The 15,687-nt window shown below is 32.6% G+C and overlaps 1 protein-coding gene across 2 annotated transcripts in view; it reads left to right on the top strand.

Annotated features, from left to right (window-relative positions):
• LOC126736002 (serine-rich adhesin for platelets-like) overlaps positions 1 to 15,687 on the top strand; it is a 125,368-nt gene that overhangs the window by 61,776 nt on the left and 47,905 nt on the right. The window contains exon 2 of one of the 2 annotated variants that reach the window (XM_050440158.1): positions 6,008 to 6,060. In XM_050440158.1, coding sequence (XP_050296115.1) covers positions 6,021 to 6,060 — 40 coding nt within the window. In that variant the 5' untranslated portion in view covers positions 6,008 to 6,020. Of the gene's footprint in view, positions 1 to 6,004; positions 6,061 to 15,687 lie in introns of both variants that reach the window. The other variant, XM_050440147.1, reaches the window with a different exon arrangement.

Below are 15,687 nucleotides of genomic sequence, written 5' to 3'. Positions count from 1 at the left end.
AAATCAAAAATTAAATGTTCATTATAGTCGAAAATCAAGTAAAAGTTACAATGAACCAAATATGGAATATATATAAAAAGGACAACATGTTTGCGAATAAAATGCAGAAAGCTTTTTAACTGACCATTTCTTGATCCTAAAATGATGAACTTGAGAGGATTAAATAAAAATCTGTATCAGCGGGTTCGCATTTAGAGCTTTGCATGTTTATTAAGACATTTTGAAGTTACGTTGGTGAAAATAAAAATGCTAATGAAACTAATGCTTTTCCAACATTGAGTATGGTAAAAGGATTCAATTACCTTGAATATGTAATGAAAGATATTCAAGAATGGAGACTATAAAAATGCACAAACTAGTAAGATCTTGAAAGAAACTGGAAATCAATAGTTCCGAAAATATGAGTATAAAATATGGAAAATACTTAATTGGTTTGCAATGAATTATAAAAGACATTTAAGAATTCAAGATTAAAGAATGGACAATAGAGTTCATTTACATCACCAAAACAGACAAGATAATTAAATATTCTGCTTGGAAGTTAAAGATGACACTAGAAGAAAGTGAACAGAAGAACCTGAAACAAAAAGTTTATTATAGTGGAAAATGAAGTGAAAGTGATAATGAATGAAATATGGAGTATATAAAAAAATCTCCTTGTAGAAAACCTCTCAATTGACCACTTTTTGGACTACAAAGGATGAACTTGAGAGGATTAACTAAAAATATACGTTTCATTTGAAGCATTTATATATGAGTTTACAATGGTTTTATGGAGAAAATGCAAATTACAAAAAAATCAAATTAAAATATTTTGAAACATGAAGGTGATGATAAAATTGGAAATAAATTATGGAATTAAAAATAAAACTTGGAATAAAATATTCTGCAATTTGGCAAATCGTAAAAGTAAAAATTATAATGAAATTGATGCTTTTCAAACATTGAATATGCTGAAAGGATTCAATTGCCTTGAATATGTTATAAAAGATACCTAAAAATGGATGAGCATTGACTATGAAGATACAGAAGAACACAAACTATTAATATTTAAAAAGAAAACGGAAATAAATTATTCAGTATATTCGAAAATATTAAAAGTAGAAGTGAAACAAATACTTTTGCAATAAGGATAAGATTCAAATGCCTTGCATGTGTTATTAAGGGCATTCAATATAGAAGAATAAAATATGGAAATCATTGAAATCTCTAAATCATATAAGATAATGAAATTTGTATTACCTTATGCTGCTTTGAAGTTAAAGATGGAAGCAAATTGTGTGTTTTGAAGAACATGCAAGTTTTGTAAAAATCTGAAATAAAATGTATAGTGGAAAATCAAGTGAATGCGATCATAAAGCGAATATGATGTATCTAAAAAGGTTTAATTGTCTGGAATAATATGTGGAAAACCGGTAAATTTACTACTTCTTGAACTAAATAAGATGAAGTTGAGAGGATTAACTAAAAATAACTGCTGTTTTTGAAGCATTTATTTAATTGAATGCTTACGATCAAAAAGATAAGCATTATATTCATATTTGGACTAATTTGAAATAAATTATTCTGCAATTTGATAAGTGGTAAAAAGCACTAAAAAAGGATACATTTGAGAGGTTTAATAAAAAGATCCACCGTCTCTGAAGCATTTACGTATTTGGATGTTTCTTACAATGATTTCAGTTGAACGACACAATGCTTGTCTTTTTGATTTATGTCTTTATATCTCTGAGGAAAATGCAAATGTAGTAAAACAATCCAGAATAATATATTGAGTTTTTAGAAAAATCACGTAAAAGTGATAATGCAACAAATGCTAAATATGTTAAAAAGAGTAAAATGCCTGAAATGTGACCATTGATGCAGTACTTAACCTGGAAGTGATGTACGTACATGCTCAGTTGCTATTTTACGATAGTTTGAAGCTTAAGATCGAAGAGATAATTATTCTCTATTGCAAAACATAAAACAATTAAGACGAATAACATAAAAAACTTTGCTTCAACCATTTGTTCAAAAAAGTACCATTAAAAAATAATTTAATACCAGTAATTGATATATCAAAGTTAAAAGATGTGGGTCAGTGGGACCGCCTTCACTTTTAATCATTTAATATATCTCTGCGGAGTTACTATTGTAGCAAGATTTTTTATAACTACTCACCGTGTTACTTAATAATAAACTGGTACATATTTTTTTTGTTTTATAATGCTCACTTTTACATTATGCGACTGATCGATATAACTGTTATATAGCTTCAATCAGTGTCTAATAATACAAAAGCATTTTAGCCTTAATTGCCCATACGTTTCCCAATAAACGAGCTAATTAACCTATGTCGTAAGCGTTGGAAAAAAAATCAGCTTCTGAATGGCGAATTTCTGGTGACTTGCGATTGTCTCAACAATGTCAAGTTATTCGGGTTATTAGAAATTTACGATCGATTTTTTAGGTCATAATCGATGAGTCGTAACCGCCGCTTAGCAAATAATATAAAAACCAGTAGAGCGTTCTTGTTTAGGTTTATGTGCAAATAAAAAAGACGACATACCGTAAATGCTCTTTCAACATAATGCTTAAGACTTTATGTAATAAATGGTGTCTCGTAGCCATTTAAGTTATGCATTATTGGTCTGTAGCCACAAGAAAATATGCTGTTGCTTCTTAGTATAATTACTTTTTTTTATATAAGTTTAATGTGGTCTTATGTCCTGGTATAGGAAAAAGATAAAATTGAGGAAGCTTAAAGAAGTTAAGTAAGTATATTCAGCATATTTGCTTCATTCGACCAGGTCTACTATAACTAATACAAAACCAATAAATTTCTGTTGCTTACAGGACAAATACCATAAGAATTACACTGCCCTCCATAAGCTAATGGGCGTATCTGCAAAAACAGTGTTTTGAGATAATAAAGGTTTTGTATTTTTTAACGTGCCACCTATTACGATAAACTTCACTAAAATGAAAGATATGGAGTTTATAGTAATTTTTTCTTAAAAAATCAGTGGCATTAATAAAAATTGCAACTTGTTTTTAGATTTTGAGTTATAGCAGATACGCCTATTTTCCTTAGTATCGTTTTACCATTTGCTGATTAAATTAAAAGATGTCTGAACCATGAAATTTAATACATATATAATAATGTTTGAATATTCTTATCAACTTATAAAAAGTGATTAAGTAATAAAAATACATTCGTTAAAATATAGTTTTATTGCCTCAAATTCAAAAAAATCTTACAAGATTCCAAATGATTGAACTTTTCCTTTTTTTTTAAGGGACATCTCAACCTGGTGGTGGAATGAATCCGCCGACATGAAAGTGTGGCCGGGCTCAAAATATTTAATTTCCAGTTTTTCAAGGCTAATTTCATCTGAATTTACTATGCTGACAAAAAATGATAAGAGTGCCCAATTTTTATTTTGTGCTGAGCAATTATCAAGCCACAGAATTATATATTTGTCATCCCTATGTCGTAAAAAAAATTAATAAAATGTGCTAATGATATCACAGCATTTTCGTGACTCTGTGGCTTTTTTCTTATGAATCGTATATTCTTTGCAAACAGAACAATTAGGTTCAGGTTCATCCCTCTTATGTTGTGAGTCTTTTTCATGCAAGAAATACTTCTCACAAACAAATTTCAAAAACAAAATCATTGATTGTAGTGTTTTTCTATATAACTCGTAGGAACATACAATATTTGGTTATTTTATTTTAAAATCATTGTACATCATCTGAATATTGAAATCTGTAGGTAAATATTTTCGGTTGGTAGCATGCACCCTGCGATAGTGTGATATGGAAGGCTCAAAGGAATTAATATGATTTATTTTGGACGTTCTGTCTATTTTGTTTGTAGGTGAATGACTGCCACGACGATCCGAAGTTGCTTGCAAAGAACCATTAGGAGTATTTTTAAGCACAGTACGTAAACATTTATCCACTTTGTTGTTGAAACCCATAGTTTGAAACCCAAAAGAAAGTTTTGCAAACTTCTTGGTTAACACCCCCATCATCTGGACAAACATAAGTCACAGTAAAGTTTCTGCGTGAATTTAAGCCAGCAGTACGTCTTTTTACAGGTACTTTTTTTGTTTTAGAGTACATATAGTTTTTTCGTTCTTGTGGTGTCATTGCCCAAAACTCTTGGTTAATTTGTACTCGCCTTTCATCTGAAATTTTACTAATACATTTTTTTTTGCACACAGCAGAACAAGGTTGTTTGACGCGATGCTTATTTTTTAAATTTTCCAATTTAAGAAGATTCCTTTCTCTAAGTGGGATCTTATATTTTCTTCTCTTCCTTTTTATCCCGCGTGTCGTAAAATGTTCATAGACGTGAGTTAGTAGCTTTTCCATGATAAATTTTACTGATTCCTCAATCGTCTCATTACCATCATCTTTCTCTGAAAAAATTTTATTTGTTGGGCTTTCCAACATATTTTCGTCCGATTCACTTGATTCCATATCTGAACTAGAAACATGATAATCCGGCTCATTTGCCTCAGTCTCACTACGATTTGTTTTTGAGCAACTTGCTAAAGATCGATAAACTTCCTTTTGATCTTTAAGCTGTTTGTTTAATTCGGTTGTTAAAGCCAAATTTTTTTTTGTTCTGGAACTTGGTTCGTTCATCTTAATAAATAATATACCTATACCTATACCTAATATTATTAATAATAATTCTGCCATTATAAAAAAATTATTACAATCAATTTAAAATTAAAAAAAAAAACTACCGACGGCACTGGGCACAACTTTAAAATCATAAAATTACATTTATATTTTTGTACTACAATAAATACTAAAATCTCTCTTAGAAAAAGAAACTGAATTATTTCCAGCAATAAAGAATATATTACTTACCAGTATATTATTTGCATCGAGTAATAATATATTATAATCCAATAATACTTTGCATGCAAGCAAAGAACCAACTCAATTAACGCCACCAAAATGATTTGACTATGACAGACGTAAACAACATTGCTAAATGCTACGCTAAAAGGGCGAATGTGACAAAATGCATGTAGATATGCCCTTTTAGCTTAAAAATTGTTGGATACGACCATTTGGCATAGTAGTATGTGTATGTATTGCAGATAGCTAATATTTTATTAGGATTTTTAAGTTAGATGGACAGCAGATACGCCTTTTAGCATTACAAATAAGGTGATATATATTATGGGCTATCCAACAAGCCTTTAACTCAATTTTCGATAAAATGTCAGATACGCCCTTTACGTTAAGCAGGGCAGTACAGTCATACTAACGTACTAAGCGTACCTACAGATTATTTTATATTATAATACCAAACTATTAAGAGTGTAGTAATTTTAGATGATTTTTATCTAAACTTTAGTATCTTTGCGATAATGGATTAATTTTTTTATTATATTCTCTTATGCGTGTGTATATATTCTTTAAATTTTAATACGCCCTAAAGATGCAGATATATTCTCCAAAATTGATTAAAACATTAAATTAAATATTCTGATATGTATGCTGCTGAAAGCATAGTAAAAATAAATCATCATAACAACACCGATATGACAGACCGAAAATGCCAAAATGATATTTTTTTAAATCCTAAAAAATAATTCCACTCACTCCAAATCAATTTGCAATATAATTAATATCTACATAACATTTTTGAAAATGTGCAAAAAATGCAATTGCGTGCAATATTTAATAAAAACGTTGTTGTATTTAATGTATATTGCGATTTTTAAATTACTTTCTTTTTACATTAAGCGGTTTTAAAATGTAAATAGCAAAACTGTGAAATAAATTATCTTTTTTTTAATAAGTCTGTTGCCTAAACGACAGGATAAATTGGATAAAAATCCCATGGTTGTGAAACATTTTTAGTTTTATTACTTTATTACTGTCTGGATAAAAAAACAGCATTTTTATGATTTAAGTGACTCTCATATTTCAAACTCTCATATTAAGTTATTTTTATTTTCAATTTCGTTATTTTTATTTTTCGTTTCAGCAGTAGAGTCTTAGCAATGCCCAGTTTCACCAGAATGAAAATAGATTTCCTAAAGGGTAAGTGTTTTATATCCAAGTTTCCGGACCTTAATCTTATCCAATTAAGATATTTTTATTACACTTTATTAGATTACACTTTTTCTAGAACCTTACTAATTGCATGGGTATTTCAATAGAGGATTCATTGAGACTCATATAGACAAAAAATATATTAAAAAAACTACCGACACTCATTGCAAGCAAAGTGATATTGCGTAACTAAACCTTATTCAAATTACCCAAATGTTTTTTAACAAAAACAATGGGTTTTAGATACTCATGCGGCTATGAAGAAATATTAAAGGTCTATACTGTTTGATTAATGTGATATTTTGCCGCGTTTATTACACTGTACGATTTTATAAATTACCCAAGTTCTTATTTGACTCCCGGTGATATAAGTTTCATCACTACTTAACGGTTGAGATATGTTAGGAAAAAAAGCACTATTACTGTAATAAATCATTATTATTAAATAGTCTGGGTACTTGTAGATCAGATAATAACACAGCAGTATGTTTCTTTGAAGTAATTAAGATTAATCGTATATGGTTTGGATGTGGAGCAGTTGGTTTTCGGATACGTAAGATCTAGTTTAGTATTTCCCTAAAGTTCGTGGTGAACCTTTCAATACTCTGTCTGAGTAAAAATTAATAATGGACCGTTCAATTCTCTATGTGACTAAAAGGTCGGTTTTCCATCGAATATATTTGATGACAAATGCACAACAGTTCTGTTCTCCGCCTAAGTACAAATTAGTGGTAAATTATTCAATCCTGTATTTGAAAAATATTATACAACAGATTTGAAGGTCCACTAGAAATTTTATTATTTTCATGTTGATTGCATATATATCTCAAGTTATAGAAAACAATAGAAGTTTGAAGGCGCTACAGAGTAAACTTAGAGAATATAAAAGAAACTTTTCCAAGCTGCTTGATCAAAGTGCGACAATAAAAACAAATAGGGAGGATATTCTTCAGAAGAAGACATTTACAAATGTCTCAACGACATTTTTTAGTATTTTTACATTTTTTGGTAGCTTTAAGTATCCATGCATAATTATATAAAATTGTTTATGTTAGTCGATCAAGGTGTTTGCGATGGATTTTAAGCTCACGTTTGCTATAAGTTCGCAAGGTCGTAATTGGCAAATAGGTGAAATTATGATTACGTTGCTCATCTTGATTTTTATGATTACCACGAATTGTTACACATGTACACCCAGTAGTTTTTCATTGCTCAACCTACTACGGCCAAGTCTTAAACCTATAGTGAGGTTGCTATAGGGTAGTAGGGAAAAAAAGGTTTAGAAAAAAGCCCTAGATCTTTTCATGGTCCTTCGAGCAGTCAAGTCAAGTCAGGAGTAACCGCCAAAAAAGGCCGTCTCCATCTTTAAATCAAAGCACTCAAGTCAGTCAAAGCAGTTAAGTCAGTCAAAACAGTCAAGTCAGTCAAGCCAATCAAGCCACGCAAAGCAGTCAAGCCAGCCAAAGTAGTCAAGCAAGAAAGGCAAATCAAGCCAAAACAGCATCAAAGTTTCTCCTGGAAGACTTCTATGTCGATGACGTACTCTCTGGTGCTTACAGTGTCACAGAAGCACATGCACATTACAATGAGTTAACTAAGCTTAAGCATTAGAGCAAAACTAATCATTCACGATCTATGGTTGCAATCATTAGCTTGGGATAAAATTGTCAAAGGAGAACTCTACAAGAAATGGCAATGACATTTCAAGAAGAAATGAAGAGCATTTCAAAAATCCGAATTCCAAGATAGATTCAATACGACAACAAGGAAAGTAAACTCGTAGGATTCTGCGACGCATCGGAAAAGGCATACGGTGCAGAAATCTACAGTAGAATAAGAACTGAAAATACATCTAATATTACTATGCTGTAGGCTAAATCCAAAGTATCCCCAGCAAGGAACCGGATCGCCCTTCCAAAACTAGAATTATGTGCTGCAGTATTACCTGCTAAGCTAATGGTCAAAAAGAAAAAAGCCGTCAAAACAGATTACTCAGAGATCTATGCATGGACGGATTCAATGATCACGTTAGGATGGATTAAAGGAGATACTACGAGATGGAACACGTTCGTCGCTAACCGAGTCTCGGAGATAGTGAAACTAATACCACCGCAGAACTAGAACCATGTCAAATCTCAAGACAACCCAACTGATGTAGTTTCAAGAATTATCGACATTATCGCTCTCAAAGAATCACAATTATGGTGGAAAGGACCAAATTGGTTGTACAACAAAGAAGAATGGCCAAAAAATATAGAAATTCTCAGAACTGAAGAAGGGCTAAAGAAAACCAAATGTCATCAATCATGTATCATCACCATATGAGAACAGGTGTGGAGTCGTTTTTCATCAATGACTAAAATACTAAGGGTCCTTTCAATATGCAAAAGAATGAAAAAATGATCTCCAAGAGGAAATTTATCTCCAGAAGAACTACAGACAACATTGGAAACCGTCATCCGCTGCGTACAAAATTCAGAATTTACAGAGGAAATGAAACTACTCAAACACCGCAAAAACATTAACATAAGGAGCAACCTACAGAACCTGCACCCAATATTGGATCAAAATGGAATGATGCGCGTAGCAGGAAGACGCAAGAATGCTAATATACCATTCAATCAAAAATATCCAATCATCGTGCCCAGAAACTGCTATCCAACAACGCTCATCATAAGAGATGCTCACGAAAAAGCACTTACACGGAGGTAACCAGTTAACCTTAACCTACATCAGATAAAAGTTTTAGATCATCAATGCAAAACGAGCAATTGCAACTATGATAAATCAGATATAAGCACACGCAGCGTGCTCGACTACGCAGGCCCGATATTTGTCAGAACAACAAAAGGGAGAGGTCACAAATCATATAAAGGATACATAGTGATTTTTGTGTGTATGGCAACTAGAGCAATCCACATTGAAATAGTAAGTGACAGCACCACAGAAACGAGATCTCAGTTTTATAAAAAAGGAGAAACAGTTGTCTTGCCATGAAATGTCATGCCTTGCCATGAAAAACTTGCCTTTCTAAAATGAAAAACCATAAATCACTTGGAGACAATAATATAGTTATCGAAAGTATTAAAGAAGGCGATATTTTATTACGCATACTTCAAAAACTCTTTAACGTTTTCTTCTGTAAGGTACAACCTCGTCTCAGTGGCATAATGCAATTGTTGTTCTCATCAATAAGAAGGGTGATATTGCTGATTTAAGAACACTCATTATCTTTTTATATTGTTTTATAATTTTATCCTTAAAATTCTAATATGGAAATATGTAGAATACAACAAGCTACTTATATTTGTATTCGTCGAGTACGAGAAAGCGTTTCATGTCATGGTCCAATACCGACTGCGCCAAGCTCAAGCTTATTATCGAATCAATCGCAGTAATCAAATACATCACAATAACTGGATATCTACGAAACATTTGTAAAAGTAAATAAATTTGGACAATATGGGCGTATACATAAACGGAGAATTCACAAGGCCACGCAAATGTTGAAAAGACTTCAAAGAAACCTCACAAATTGCTGAACTGAAGATCAATATTCCGAAAACCCAATATGTGACCAATCTTGTGGCAAGTGGAAAAAATGAGATGAAGTTAAATAGGTCACTTTATATAAATATCTCGGTTATGAGCTCTGGATAGACCTAGACAATGAAACAAACGAGATCCAAAGAAAATTAAGTCTGGCATGAACAGCATTTGGTTACTTTATAGATGTATTTAAATCCGAAATTCCCATAAGCTTAAAAAGGAAGCCAGTGACGACATATGGAGCAAAGACCCTCCCTTCATAAGATAGCAAACAAAATACAAATAACGCAGCATAGAGAGGTTAATCTTGGGCGTGAGTCTTCGAAATAGAATCCGAAACAAGGCAAGGAAGACAGGTGTTAAAGTTGCTGCAAATGCCATGAGCTAAATCACTACATTAAAATGGAACTGGCTTGGACACATCGCAACCATGATAGATAGTCAATAGACCAGAAGAATATTTAAATGGAGACCGAGAAATAAGGCCTACCGAAGTAGGAGAAGCCCGCCAACAAAATGGATCAATGATATAAAACACATCACACCAGACTAGATGCAATCGGCGCAGCATCACTGGGGCAGATTACAAAAGGCTTATGTCAGTAGAGGACACCATTGGGCTTATGATGATGATTATTAAAAAAAAACTGATTTAATGAATAGCACGATTCAGGTCGCCGCCCGAGTAAAAGCTATGACGAAACCGTGTGTCCTTTCTCCTAATAATCCAAACCTGATTTTCCTTGATGTGCCATAATGGTAAACGCAGAAACGTTATATCATCTGCCTGGGTACAAGTTAATAGTAAGTCATTTAGGCCTCCATTCATTCCGTAGTATTCATTCAAATAACAAAGACGGGGCACTGTTCCGTCCGGCTCAATTGTACCAAAAATCGTATACTATTTTGAATATCTACTAGAAATCTTCATATTCTTATGTTGATTGGATAAAAACTGGTCTAATAAAGAATCGCTCGTTCCTCCATTCGACTAGAAATTGATGGAAACAGTTTACTACTTCGTCGGATCCTTATCTCCATCCGATCTCCAGTATTCAGTAAAATAACAAAGACAGAAAATCGCCCAGCCAAAATTAAATACAGATCTAGTAAAAATTTTAATATTCTTATTTTAATTGGAAAAAACTGATTCAAGCGAAACCGTTCAGGAGAACTGTCCAGGTAAAAGTTAATGATGAAAGTTCAGTCCCCCTATCCTACTAAAAATTAATGATAAACTATTTAGTCTTCCGTCCCATCCTATTTAAACCACAAACCTAGAACACTTTAGTCTTCCGTTTGACCAAAAGTTAAGTATTGACCCTTCAGTTTTCCAACGGATATCTTTGACATACTGGGATGACAGAAAAGTAGAACCATTCTGTCCTTTGCCTGACTAAATTTTAATTATGAAACGTTTAGTCCCCCATCCGACTAAAAATTAGTGACGAATTGTTCAGTCCTCCGTCCGATCCTTACTACATATTTAAACGACAGAAGTAGAATAGTACAGTCTTCCGCTCGACAAAAAGTTCAGAATGAACCGCTCAGTTTTTGATCAGATATCCTCGATATGCCCGATGGCAAACGCAGAACCGTTATGCCCTTTACTTAAGTTCAAGTTAATGGTAAGTCCACCATCTGATCCCTAGTATTCACTATTATGAAAAATTATGTATTTATATAACTGACAATGTTCAGGACTCCATCCGACTTAGAAGGAATGATGAACTGTTCAGTCCTGCATCCGATCCCTCGAATTTATTAAAATGGCAAGGACAGAGCACCATCAGTACCCTATCCGACTTCATTGTGCCAAATTTATAAACTAGCTTTAAAATCTACAAAATTAAAATTATTCAAAAAACTCGTTTAAACGAGAAAGAATATCCTATCTTTAACCATTGATAACTGCCTCGGAATGTCAATTTAAGTACCACACCAACCTAAAATATCTCTTAGTCATTGGACACATTTTTATTAGCCTCTGCGCTATTGTATAATATCGACGGAATGTATCTAGTAACGTTGCATAGGAAAGTAAGAGTAGGTAAAGTAAGGTCATGACCGATCGGTCCGGTAGAAATATTTCTTGCAAGGTAAGTGATGCTTCGTTCTTTCGATCGCCGATCAAGGCCGATGAGGAGTACCATAGGGTACCAGGCGACATGGACTATAAGATGCACTGTTTAATAGCTTTTTACCTGCTGAAATGATTTTATTAGTCTTGGGATTAAAACTCGATAAATAAAAATATGGTAATTAGTATTTTTACATATTTAGTATAATATTATTATAAACATACAACTCTTATCTGATTAACCTATATTTTGCTTTATTTATAACAATGCTGTTGTTTCAAGAGCTCAAAGTGACATTGATGAAAATGATTTATGTTACTTAACATTGATAAAAGTCTTAGAGAAGTCAACAATAGCACCATAGAAAGGATTTCAGGCTGAGTACTACTGATCAGGTTCAGTGTTATGGGAAGATTTGGAATTTTAATTACAATTTTAATTAGTTCTAGACTCTTGCAGATGCCTTCAGTGATGTCTCTCTCAGGCACCTCATCAAACATCTTAGTAATATTAATTAAATTATAAGGCGTTATTCAGGCACAATTGATCAGCCAATATCTAATTTTAATACACAAAGCCTATACATTGACTATAATTTGTTTAACAATATTACGATATTATTATTAGGACTAAACCATTGATCGGGGACAATCGCATTTGTGTTGGAGCAAATTGATAGGGCGGTACATAATGCTAGACTTTTTCATTTTTAAAGTATCAATTGATTTTGTTATTTAATTTATGGTTGCTGAAATAGCCCCGATCGACTATAGGAGGTCTTTTCGGTACATAAATTATAATTGGGAACTGTAACATTTTGGAGTTTTGTAATGAAATTAACATAGACGAGCGTGACTTTGATGCAAAAGGGAAAGGTGGTGACCATTTCATGGGTTGGACAAGACCTGACTTAAACTGTTACATTAATGTAATTATTGACCTTTTTAGTTCAGTTTTTAAAAAAATAGAAGAGAATGGGAGAGAGACTGCTGAGATGGCAACGCATAAGGTGGTGAGAGTAAGATAAACGACTTAACGATAAGAGAGGAAACGTTTAGTAGTATTTTAGTATGGTTGTCTTTATGAATTTTTGGTAAAAAAAATCGGGTTTTGTGTTAATGTCATAACCCTTGATTTGTATTCAAATTGTCCAATTTAGAAACTCTTCCACGCAATATTTTAACTTTTGTCGACATTTACGCCTGAACTATAATGCCACGCCTTTCAAAATATGTATTACGTTTTAAAAGGCGTGGCCTACAGGGTTCGTCCTCTCACTTTAACCCATGGGTGGAAACGTCTAGTAACATTTTAGTCCGATTGTCGTTACAAATTTATTGGTTGAAAGTTTTCTCTTTTTTTTGATTTTTAAGCAACCCTATATGAAGATCATCAAACCTTGAAAATGTATATTACAATTTTTTTTCAAAATTCAAATAAACATAAAGTATTCAAATTAAATTTTGTAACCCTTAATTTATATATTTTTTTGTTTATTTTACTTCTGGATTAAAATTTAAAAAATATATATTACAATATTTACAGCGTGACTTCGTTCGGCTTCTCACTTTAATTCACAATAATTGAAACCATCTTTTAGTCCGGCTGTTTTTACCAATTTATTGGTTGGAATCTCTTCCAACTTCTTCAGACGTTCAAAAAGTAATAACTAACACGTTCTGTTAAAAAACACAACAATGCAGTTACCGTTTTACCCCTCCAAAATTAAATTTATAACCCTTAATTTATTTTTCTTTTGGATTAAAATTAAGGAACTCGTGGAAACAATCTATCAATTTATGTCATATACGCTTGCACTATTAGGCCGCGCCATTAGCACTGTCCTTTAACCCGTGGGTGAAGGCATCTAGTAGCATTTTAGGCCGGTTCTTTCGATGAATACAATAATGGAATGTTCTCTTTTTCTCTTGAACCTTTACATGTTTTTATTTATACAAGTTTTTTCAAAAACAAAAAAAAAACAACAATAATGTAATCTAATCGTCTTACTCCTTTAAAATAAAATTTCATAACAGCTTCTTTATTTTAATTTTCGACTAAAATTGAAAAATTCTTTCAGGCAATATTTCGGTTTTTGCCATATAGCTTGGATTATAAGGCCACACCTTTCATAATATATATTACACTGTAAAAGGTGTGACTTGTGATATTCTTCCTATCACCTTAGTCCACTGGTGAAATCGTCTCTAACTCCGATTGCTCTTACCAACTTATTGCTCGTTTTTTTCTTCATCATCACCCTTTTTACAATGATAGTAAAAAGCGTGATGAAACTTTTCGCCTGCTATGGGGAGCGTTGCCTGGTAATTTAAATGTCTTTAAAAGTTTGGATTAGAAAATTGCCTGGAAAAATCGGCCATTCACGCGGTAATGTTCTCTTCTTCCTATTCTCATTCTTCCTGTAGATTTTTCATCCATTAACAAGTTTGCTTAAGAACAAAAGCCTAGAATAAAAGTACCGCAGGACTGCACTTAGCAAGATTTTAATCTCTTCCTTTACTTCTCCTTTTCATTCCTCTTCTCAACATAATTAACTCCTCTAGGTTTAAATAACTTCTGCCGAAAAAACAGTACCACCACATATGCCACCATACACCACAATTGAAAGTACGAATTGCTATTTACAATCGAATGACTTTTAATAATTTATTTATAAATCCAGTTCGGTGATTTTTAGAGCAATGACCAACACACAGTGCAGGCGTTGCATAATTTTTGTTATGCAACTACGCGCGGGGCCATATCACATTTAGGAGAACGCGCGAGCGGAGATAATATGCAGTTTTGTCTTTGCTTAAAAGTTTAATGAATTGTTTGTTTCAGATTAGTAGGTTTTTAAAAAAAAAAAAATGTTGGTTAATGGGGCGCGCATTTACCGTCGCTTTGGTACGACCTTGCTATAGGCATCGCCCATATGCGCCCATGCCCATTATTGTGTTTGGTACAATTACCTTTTGCGTGTGAATAATGCCCATGGCTCGTTCGTTTTATTTTAATTGATAATCGATTAGATTGATCGATAAATTTATAACCTATTGATTGTAAAGCTAGCAAATCAAGTTTTGTAGAAAGGCATATAAATGATAAATTAAATAAAATAAATAATTGTGGTGACATAGTTAATGCAACAGGTTGATATGAACTAAACGTTACTTGGTTGTGGTTGGGATAATGAGCATTTATTTTTTTTAGAGAAAAAAAAATGTGCTCCTGTCTCTCTCTAAAATTTGCCAGAAATTCCTTCTTATTATCACAAGAACAACACTCTGCATGTAAACTTAGAACTTCCAGGCATTTGTTTTCCATTTAATTCTTAACTCATTACGATCATGAAGACTTTTTTAATTTATACGCTGGGGCTATAAGACGCCGCCTTTAATAATGTAACGTAATAGGAGGCATGGCCTCAGAATATCCGCCCACTATAACGTGCAACAACTAGTGGAATCTTAGTCCGGGTTCTCTTGAATGAACGAATTTATTGAATGTTTTTTTTTGTGTGCTTTAATTAAAGTTTTTGATTAGGACTTGGCTTTAAAATTTTTAATCTTATATAATAAAATTCTTGTAGTTTTCTGTTGCTTCTTTTTCGTTTTTTATTTTTTCTTTTATTCATATTCTATCATTATTATAAGTTTAATTTCATTTTTCTGTCTATCATCTTCAAATCTATCACCTTCTCTCTTTCTTCTTAAGTCTTCACTCTAATATTCCTTCGATATACCTGCCATCTTTCTGATCTGCAATCTTTGTTACTATGTCCATTACTCCATTCAATTCAATGTCTTTTATCATTTCTCTTAAACTCGTCCAACTTTCACACCATTTTTTCCACAACCTGATTTTGTTTCTCAGTGGTCAATTGCTGGTGACTATTCTTTTCATCTTCTAAAGTACTTTGGTCAATTATCTATCTATTACTCTCTTAATCCATCTATTATCTCTCTTATCAGTTCCAGTAAAG

This window comes from Anthonomus grandis, chromosome 1 (assembly GCF_022605725.1).
Source record: "Anthonomus grandis grandis chromosome 1, icAntGran1.3, whole genome shotgun sequence".
NCBI classification, from domain to species: domain Eukaryota; kingdom Metazoa; phylum Arthropoda; class Insecta; order Coleoptera; family Curculionidae; genus Anthonomus; species Anthonomus grandis.
This window is presented reverse-complemented; position numbering and strand designations above follow the sequence as displayed.